We start from the raw sequence: 9,273 nt of genomic DNA on the forward strand, positions 1-9,273 counted from the left end.
AGGACTTAATCCTTAAATGACAGAAAAATGAACTCCTTTGCGTACTCACGACTGTCACCCTCCTCCTGCCTGCCCCTATTCAGAACAGTCTGTCAAGCTCTGCACTGAGATTTTTGCCCTTGACACACGTCACGTGATGCCCCAGAGAAAAGACAGCCATTTCAAAACCCCTCGAAAATAGCAGGTCTTCCCCGATGAATAAAACCAGTGCCTTTTAGAAAGATCCAAGAATGTTGCTCTCTTCCCTTGATTACCATCCCTTTTGTGTTGGAAGCAAAAGCGTGGAAGCGTTTTCCTGCCACATTGAAAGCCCGCCCAAACCCTGGCCTCCACCGACCGTGCCGTGAGACAGAACTCTCCTCAGTGGCGGGAGTGGTCGGTCCATGCTGTGCAGTGCGGGAGCCACACGCAGCTACTGAGCCCGTGAAAAATGGCCAGTCCGAAATGAGGATGAAGTGCCTGCAGGATTTTGAAGGTTTAATACAGAAAAAATAATGTAAAATGTCTCACCCATTTTTATATTGATTACCTGTTGAAATGATAGTACTTGAGTATGTTAGGTTAAGTGAAAGATATTATTAAAATTAATTTCACCTGTTTCTCTTTATTGCTTTTTTCATAAAAATTTAGAGTTTTAATTTAGAAAATAAAATTTTCCATGTATCTAGAGAACTTTAGAAAACTGAGAAATTTAGAAAATGTTGTCAAGAAGAATCTGTCATCCAGAAAATTTTAAATTCCACCTGTGGCTCACATTCTATTCTCTCAGACAGTGCCGGTCTAGAAGTGTGTGCTGGTCATGGGCAGAGCCTCCCTTCCAGCTTTCCTCAGACTTTATGCAACTCAGTTGTCATGATAATCTTGCTTTTTGTCCCCCGGATCTCAGAGCTGTAGGGCATAGGTCACCAGCCAAGCTGGTGCTGAGCTGGCGATACCACCTGGGGAACACACGTACTAGACAACCAAGGCCCTAAACTCTGACTTAGACAAGGGCCTGGGAGTCGCCACACTTTCACCTTGGCCCTGAGGAAGTCCACGTGCAGCCAGGTGTAGGAGCCGCTGAGGCCAAGAACTCCATGCTGGGAGTCTGGGGCCTGGCTCCCATCCCAGCCATCCCACTGACCCGGTGCGCGACCACCGGTCAGTTTCTTCCCCTGTGAGACTCTGTCTCCTCATCTGCAACATGAAGAGATGGGGCACGCCCCTTCCAGTGACAGCCCTCTAGCTGTTTGTTTGCTGACCTAGAGTGTCTGTCCTGTGTTTTCCTAGAGCGTCTGCCCCAACCCGTCTCACTCGTTCTCATCTTTCCTGGGTTGCTCCCAGCCCACCCACCAGGCTCCTGCCTTCCTGTTTCCCTGGCCATCCAGAGCTCTCCCCAGGCTCCGTGCCCGCCCACCCACCACCCTGCAGTCTCTCACATCTGCCTGCCTCTCAGCTGCCTTGGCTTTCTCACTCGCCCTCCTCACCCCCCTCAGTGCTTTCTTCCATGATGCCGTTGTCCCACACACCCCCATGCACCCTCTCTCTCTTTTTCACATGCTTCTGTAAAGGTCGCCTCGTTTGTATTGCCCTGGGGAGCTAGAAGTTTCTCCCTTTCCATTTCCACCCACAGGCTTTGCCCTTCGTTATCACCACGGGAGGAGCTACCTCTTCTGACTCAATATAGCCACACTCACTAATTCTGCGGGACAGGTCTGCTGTGAGTTAGACAGCTTTATTTAAAGTGCTTGGAAACGTCGACTGAGTCAGCGGATACACCTTGGTACCCCAAGGGAGAGCCCTGTAGTGCTGCGGGCCTGGGTTCCGCTCTCGGTTCTGCCCATCATTAGCTGCGTGGCTCTGAGCAAACTATTTAACCTTAGCGGCTGTGTTTCCTCACAGCCAGGTGGCGATGACGATCACAGTAGTAACAGCTGCTGCAGCTCAGGCTATTGCAGGTACAGGCTGTGCAGCAGCCTTGGGTACTGTCCTCTGGTCCATTCATTTTACACATGAGGACACAGGGACTCGGAGACATGAGGTGGCTCGCTCACAGTCGTGGATCTGGGAGAACATGAAGTACTGATTAGAGGATCAATCCTCACCAGTTAGACTGCAGATCCACCCTGTGGCCTCCCCCTCCTTGCCCGCCGCACTGACTGTCCACAGAATCTGCCTCACAGGCTCACTGAGGTCGTAAATACGCAGTCGTCAGCACAATGCCTGGCGTATAGTAAGTACTCAGTGGAAGTTAGTTACGACTATGGTTACCGTTAATTCAAAGCAGGCTAAAAAAATGCTGCTCATGCGGACTCTGCTGCACTAAACCAAGAAGAATAAATTATAGTACAGTATTCTTTAGAAGTCCTTGGTACTTCTGAAATATCTGCAGATGTCTGAAGACATCCCAGGTACCCAGAATCCTGTTTACACCTTATTAGTTGGTGAGTGAACCTGAAGTGCAGCCTGCCGCTGTACGACAGAAATCTTCAGAAAGTAGCAGAATTGAGCAGAAAGAACACACCCAGGCCTTGGGTCAGAAACACCTGGCTCACCGTGTGCCCAGATGAACCTCCATGGGCCTCAGTTTCCCCATCTACAAAAATAGAGTTAATCTCTAACCTGGAGCTGCTGTTATAATGAAACCACATCTGTGACCATGGACTGGGTGGCTTAAGCAACGCACATTTATTTCTCAGTTATAGGAGCTGGGAAGTTCAAGATCGAGGTGTCAGCCAACTCAGTGCCCGGTGAGAGCCCACTTGCTGGTTTACAGACAGCTGTCTTCTCTCCATGTCCTCACACAGCCCAGAGAGGAGAAGGATAATCTCCTGTGCGTCTCTTCGTACAAGGGCACTCATTTCATTTATGTGGACTCCACCCTTATGACCGAAGGCCCAGGCTCCAAATGCCATCATGTGGAGGGTTAGGACTTCGACATGTGAACTTTGGGAGGGGGGGGACGTCAACATTCAGTCCACAGCAGTGACATACCAGGGCCATGTCCCACAGACAGAAGGTGTGTGAACCTGCTTCCTTGTCCTTTGAGGTTTTGCCATGTCCTTAGAGGTGATGAGAGTCCTGAGTGAGTCGGACCTTAAACTTCCACCACCAGCCAGGTGCACTGGGCCCTGTTTCCTCATGGGTTTCCATCTTCCTAGTCTTCATCCTCTCTTCTCTCCTCGAGTCCTCCAGAAACGTCTTTCCCTGCTCCATTCAACTCCATCTTCTTTCTGGAAATTCTTCCTCCTTGAAGTTCTTGCTGTGAGTGTGGGAAGCACACGTACATCACAAAGTATTTTTTCTTTTTTCTGCGACCTCACAGGCCATATGTGTGGCTTCTGCTCCATCATCTCCCCCTGGCCCGCCTCCTTCGGCAGGACCCATCTCCCAAACCCTGTCAAAGAGAGAGTGGCACTTACCCAGCTTCCTAGGGCTTTCTTACCCTCAAAATTTTATTTATTTTTTCAAAGATATCATTTATTTAATTTTAGAGAGAGGGGATGGGAGGGAGAAAGAGAGAGAGAAATATCAATGTGTGGTTGCCTCTGGCATACAGCCAACTGGGGACCTGGCCTGAAACCCAGGAATATGCCCTGATGGGGAATCAAACCGACGACCCTTTGGTTCTCAGGCTGGTGCTCAGTGCACTGAACCACACCAGCCAGGGCTCCACTTTCTTCATTTAGACTGCACTCTGGGGTTCAAGCCCCAGGACACAGCAGGCCCATGGAGAACAGAAAGGAAGAACAGACAGCAGGAGGACATCTGTAATCACAACCAGTCATTACTTAGAACTGAGAGATGTAGCGGGGGAAAAGTGAACGTTAAAGTGTGACGTTAGCCCTGGCTGGTGTAGCTCAGTGGATTGAGCGCAGGCCTGCGAACCACACAATCGCAGTTCGATTCCCAATCAGGGCACATGCCTGGGTTGCAGGCCAGTTCCCAGCAGGGGACCCATGAGAGGCAACCATACATTGATATTTCTTTCCTTCTCTCCTTCCCTTCCCCTCTATAGATAAATAAATAAAATCTTAAAAAATATATAAATAAATTTTTTTAAAAAAGTGTGACGTTAGCTTCTCAGCACTAAAGAAAACTTGGACAGATTTCCAGGCCAAAGGAAAAGATACCCCCTCCCTGGAAACAAACAAGCAAACATACCTGGGCTTTGGAGCAGACAGATGTGGGTCCACTTACAAGCTGGGTGGCCTCAGACAATCACTGTCATCCTGCGCCATAGATACAGGACACACGGTATTGGCTAGCTAAAAATACTCTCTTATCGTGTATTTGAAGATGGGTGGTGAAGAGTTACTAACTTTTCTTGTCCCCCTCCTTCCTTTGTGCACCCCCCACCCCCGACGACTCTGGCCCCAGGAATCCTGACCTCTGTGAACAGATGCTGGCGTTTCTGGTCCAACCCAAGCCAGAGAACCGTTAAGAAGGGGCCTTCGTTCTGGATTCTCCGACTCAACACCGACGTCCCAGCTGCGACGTACTGTCACTGATGAGAGACCGGGAAAGGAAAAGCATATAAATATATATATAGATATATATAGATATAGATATATATACAGGAAATACTGCGTCCTTGCACTGCTTCTGGGGGCTGGCCAAGCCGTCGGCCAACTGCAGCAACCAACATCTGAACAGCTACATTTCCTTTGCAGACAAATTGAAGAATTGGTGGGATTTTTCAGGGAAAAAAAAATGATAATGCCAGTAATCCCTTGCTGTCCCCTTCGAAGCCCTGTGGAACAGCCCAAGCAGGCCGACCACGAGGACCGAGGAGGTGCAGTGCGACCTGCACGTCACCTCTGGTGGACACACACTCCGTTCGTTCTGCAGCGTCTGTCGCCCACGCAAGTGCAAAGGAAAAACCCTTTGGCAGCAAAGCAAGATAAGTCGCAGCAGCAAGACACGCACCGTCAACCGTTTTCCGAGAGAGAAAGAAAATTCCCCACGTGGAGAGGAGGAGGAGGAACACTGGGTCATTCCTTCCTGGGTCTCGACACTGGGCTGCAAAATCCACCTTCCTTTCCTCCACCTCCCCTCCCCGTCATGAGTCTTGTCGTCATTTTCTGTCTCGGCTCCCTCCGCCTTCTCTCCCAGCCCTGTCCCTCTCACTGTCTGTGTCCTGGTCCTGCTGAGGGCCACTGCAGATGACTGTCATTTGAAACGAGGAAAAAAAAAAGAAAGCAAGAACAGAAAACCAAGCCACAGGAAGGAAGTAGACATTGTATGTTTATGGGTTCTCATTATGAAGGTGCAGCTTGTAGGAGATTTGTATGGATGTGCTTTTAAGTTATGTATATTACATATAACGGGAAACAAATATGAAAATAAACAGTGCTGGTAAGTATGAAGCCGACATTTTAAAATTATAACTATCTGACTGTGATTGATGTATCCCAAGGTTCCTAGGTCTCACTGAACCGGCCGGCCGAGGAGACCCGGACTCTGGCCGAAGGAGATGACGGTTCAGTGTAGTAATACAGTGTGTGATGTTTGTCATTGGTTGATTGGTGGGGAGGGGAGTGGTCCCCAAAAGGAGAGGCCGGGGTTTGGCAAGAAGGAAGCAAAACAGGTGTAGTCCGAGATGCCTTCTCCCCTGGGCAGTGGCGCAGGGCCTGGCCTGTGCTTGGCTGTGGGGTCCAGAGTTAGGATTTTGCTGCAGACCCCCTGGCTCAGTTCCCACCCCCTGCCCACCTCCCTTGGTGGCTTGCCCCAGTTTTCAGTCCTCTATTTTTTTGCCACATGTCTTGCCTTTCCCTGACCGAATCGTGACAGCTGACTCCCATCCTAAGGGGGGTGACTCCCCCTAGCCGTTGCAGAGGACGATGGCTTTAACCTGGCTGGCCGAAAGCCCCCAGCTCAGCCCCCTTTCCTTTACCACTCCTGTGTTCTGTCAGAACCATTCTCTCCTTCCTGGGCCAAAGCAGCCATTGTAGAGACCGTGAACCCACGGTAGGCCCCGATAGGTCACAAGTGCATTCCCGAAGGCTTCGCCTGCCCCAGAACAAGCTGAGGATGAAAGGTGGTGCTGCCCAAAGGCCCCATCTACGCATAAGACCCTGGCCTTGGAGGCCTCGCCTCCGGTCCACGTCCAAGCGCTGAGCCTGTGCCCTTGGAGCCCCAGCAATTGTCTCAAGACCATAGGTGCCCTTGGAGAAATCCCATCAGAAGCCTGGTCCCTAGGCCCCTGGCCACAGGCAGCTTCCCTGAGCTCGGTGAGTCCCCTTCCAAGGGAGTGTGCCCGCCCCTCTGCTGCACTTGAATTTCTCAGTCCCATCTCACTCCCCAGTCCAGCTCCTAAAACCGTTGATATATTTGTTCAGCAACTATATATATTAAGCACCTACTTGTATCAGGTACTGTTCCTGGACTGAAAGAGAGAGTGGGGGAGGGAGGACATGAAGGGAGGACATGAAGGGAGGACACGAAGGCACTGGGGAAGTCCCCTGGGCCAGCCTTACATTTCCAGCTGTGGCTGGCCCTTCAGAGGGCATTTCTACATTCTCTCCAATTATTGAACATTGCCCAGAGAGGGTCCAGGCTTGCTGATCAGTTACCCCAAGGACACATATGATTAGCTCCTTAGTTGGTGCTGACTTGAGGCAGAACAAGAAGCCCGAATAATTTTCCTCTGTAGACAAAAATGGGATGGAGAGAGGGCAGAGAGTCCTGAACCTGGGGATCAGAGGGCAGAGTCAGCCACGTCCCACCCCGGAGCGGGCCAGTGGTCCATTCCAGCTCCCCGAGTGTGACAGCATACTCTTCAGGCACCAGGCCCTCTTCACACTCCTGGTCAAAAAATCGCAGAACCTCCTTTTCGCCCTCTCAACCTGAGAGTTCCCACTCTTTCTGGGCCCAGAGCTGGACTAACTCCACCCTCTCTGGGCCACCCAGAATTTGGCTCAGACACCCCATCTCTGCGAGACCCAGGCATTCTGAACATACTTCAGAGGGAGAATATATTTTCCGGGTCCTCCGCCTTCCCACAGACCCCAGGTGTGCAGCTTCAGTGCAGGGATGAAGTGACCAGGCTTAGCTCATGGGCCAGCCAGGGTTTGTGGAGGCCTCTGGACCACACATACTCTGACCTCCCTTCCTTCCACGGACAGGCCAGCGGTGCTGCCAGGGAGGAGGAGAGCTGCAAATCTAAAATCTAGGGCACTGTTCCCTCCCCACCCTCCTCTTCATAGAGAACAGAGACGTTCGTCTTGTCTGTCTTCAACCTACTTTTCCTTTTTTCTTTTTTGTGTTTCTCATCCTTTCTATGCTGCCTGTCCACCCAAGAGACCATGCAGCATAGTGGAAAGTGTCCCAGAGGGCAGCTGAGAGCACTGGGTGGCCATCCCGGCTCAGCACCTAACTCGCCATGTGACATTGAGCTAGGCCCATGCCTTCTTTGGGGCCTCAGTTTCCACACTTGTGAAATGATGAGGACAACCCAGATGTTCTCCAGGGTCTTTTTCTGCCCTCCCATCCTATAGATTTTCGTTCAGTTTTGTTTCTCGGGATCTCTTCCATCTGAGGGTACAGGAAGTGCCAGGACCTGTTTCAGTCTTTGAATCCAGCAAGCACATTCCGAGACTGGCCTGAAATTGCATGAGCAACATCACTCAATTTTTTTTTCCCAAAGCACCTTACCAACCAATGCAATGCTGTCCTGTTCCTTTTTACTCACACCCCTCTCTCCTCTCTGGTTCCCCACGCTTCCCCACCTCAGTGCTCCGTGCTGTATGCGTGTGCTCTCTGTTCTTGTATACTCAATAAAAGTGAAATAAATGTGTTTGATGCTGAACCACAAACTGCCTTGGTGCGCGCCTCTGTCTTTCTCTTCCTCTCTCTCCCTCCCTCTCCCCACCCCCTTGACTACCATAACAGGTGGCATTGTGAGAAAGGCTACAACTGGAGTGGAGAGATCCCAATCTAGTACAGTTTCATTCAACAAGTATTTGCAGCTCTGAATGTGGTCCAGGTCTCAAATTAGGCTTTGCAGGTACAACAACAAGTAAGACGAAGTTCCTGCCATCCAGAAGCTCGCAAGGCTAGCGGGGGGAACAGACCACAAAACAGGCAAGCAGTCACAGTTCCAAGTGACCGGCACCAGGAAGGACATGCACAGAGGGGACGGGGATGGTCACTGAAGGAGACCACCTTAAATAAGGTGGCCAGTTACGGCCTCCCTGGGGAGGTTACTTTTGCGCTGAATGAAGAGAAATACCCAGTAAGGTGAAGAACTTGGGTGAGAGCGTTCTGGGCAGAAGGCATGATAAGTGTGTGGGCCCCAGGACACAGGGGGGCTTGGTGTGCAGAGGGGACAGCTCCCAGCTCCCTCTGTGATCCCAGCTCCCCTCCCTGACAGAAGAGCACCTACATCCAGGTCTCTTCCTGCAAGTCCCCTGCACGGCCGACTAGTGGATAATGTAGACGGCAACCCCCAGCTTCAGCCTCCGCCCACTGCCTTCACGTACGTTGCCATAGCCCCCTGCATACCTCCTGTCTCATTATTGACTTACCATCACTTTTTAAGACTTAACTCTAAAAAACAAGTTTATTTAAAAAGGAAACTATATTACTTCTGCAAATGGAAAAACTAGTGTCACATGCCAAAAAAAGGAGGTCTTCATAAAAATAAATGCAAAAATATTAAAATTAAAAACCCATAATCCATGTAAAACTTAAACTTGCCTCTTGGACTACCTGAAACACATATACCAGCCCTTTCCTTTTTATTCTACTAACTTACACCAACCCACCTTTTTTTTTAAATTAATTAATTTATTTATTTATTCTTAGAGAGCAAGGAAAGGAGGGAGAGAGGGAGAGAAACATTGATCTAGGGACCTGGCCCACAACCCAGGCATGTGTCCTGACTGGGAATCAAATCAGCAACCTTTCGGTCTGTAGGCCAGTGGTCAATCCACCGAGCCACACCAGCCAGGGCCACACCACCTGTCTTTATTGCTCCAAATCTCACAAGCAAGAACCTCACAAGCTAATAATTTGGGGCATATTCTTTCAGGCTTCCCATGTATGTGTATTTTTCCAAAATTGAAGTTACCTTGTACGTACCATTCTAAGTACTTTTTGAAACTTACACCCTGAACACTTCCCTGTAATTTCAGGCATTAATATTATTTCTTTTGTGTTTAGAGATAATTCATTAAATTACACAAAGTGCTATGCCGTGCAAAGCAATTCTTCAACCCCCTGCAGGCTCCTGTCTATTGCCAGAGGCGATTGCTTCCAGGGGCTTTGTGACTCCTTTCTTGAATTTTCCTG

At 49.9% G+C, this 9,273-nt stretch overlaps 1 protein-coding gene across 10 annotated transcripts in view; it reads left to right on the forward strand.

Moving 5' to 3' along the window:
• EPB41L1 (erythrocyte membrane protein band 4.1 like 1) overlaps positions 1-5,187 on the forward strand; it is a 97,384-nt gene extending 92,197 nt beyond the window's left edge. For 2 of the 10 annotated variants that reach the window (XM_037043979.1, XM_037043978.1), the window contains one exon: positions 275-498. In XM_037043979.1, coding sequence (XP_036899874.1) covers positions 275-307 — 33 coding nt within the window. In that variant the 3' untranslated portion in view covers positions 308-498. Of the gene's footprint in view, positions 1-274; positions 499-4,353 lie in introns of those variants that run through there. The other 8 variants (XM_037043981.1, XM_037043983.1, XM_037043976.1 and 5 more) reach the window with 7 other exon arrangements.
• The last annotated feature ends 4,086 nt before the right edge of the window (positions 5,188-9,273 follow it).

This window comes from Sturnira hondurensis, unplaced genomic scaffold, assembly GCF_014824575.4.
Source record: "Sturnira hondurensis isolate 20B ecotype Veracruz unplaced genomic scaffold, ASM1482457v3 Scaffold0004136, whole genome shotgun sequence".
NCBI lineage: Eukaryota > Metazoa > Chordata > Mammalia > Chiroptera > Phyllostomidae > Sturnira > Sturnira hondurensis.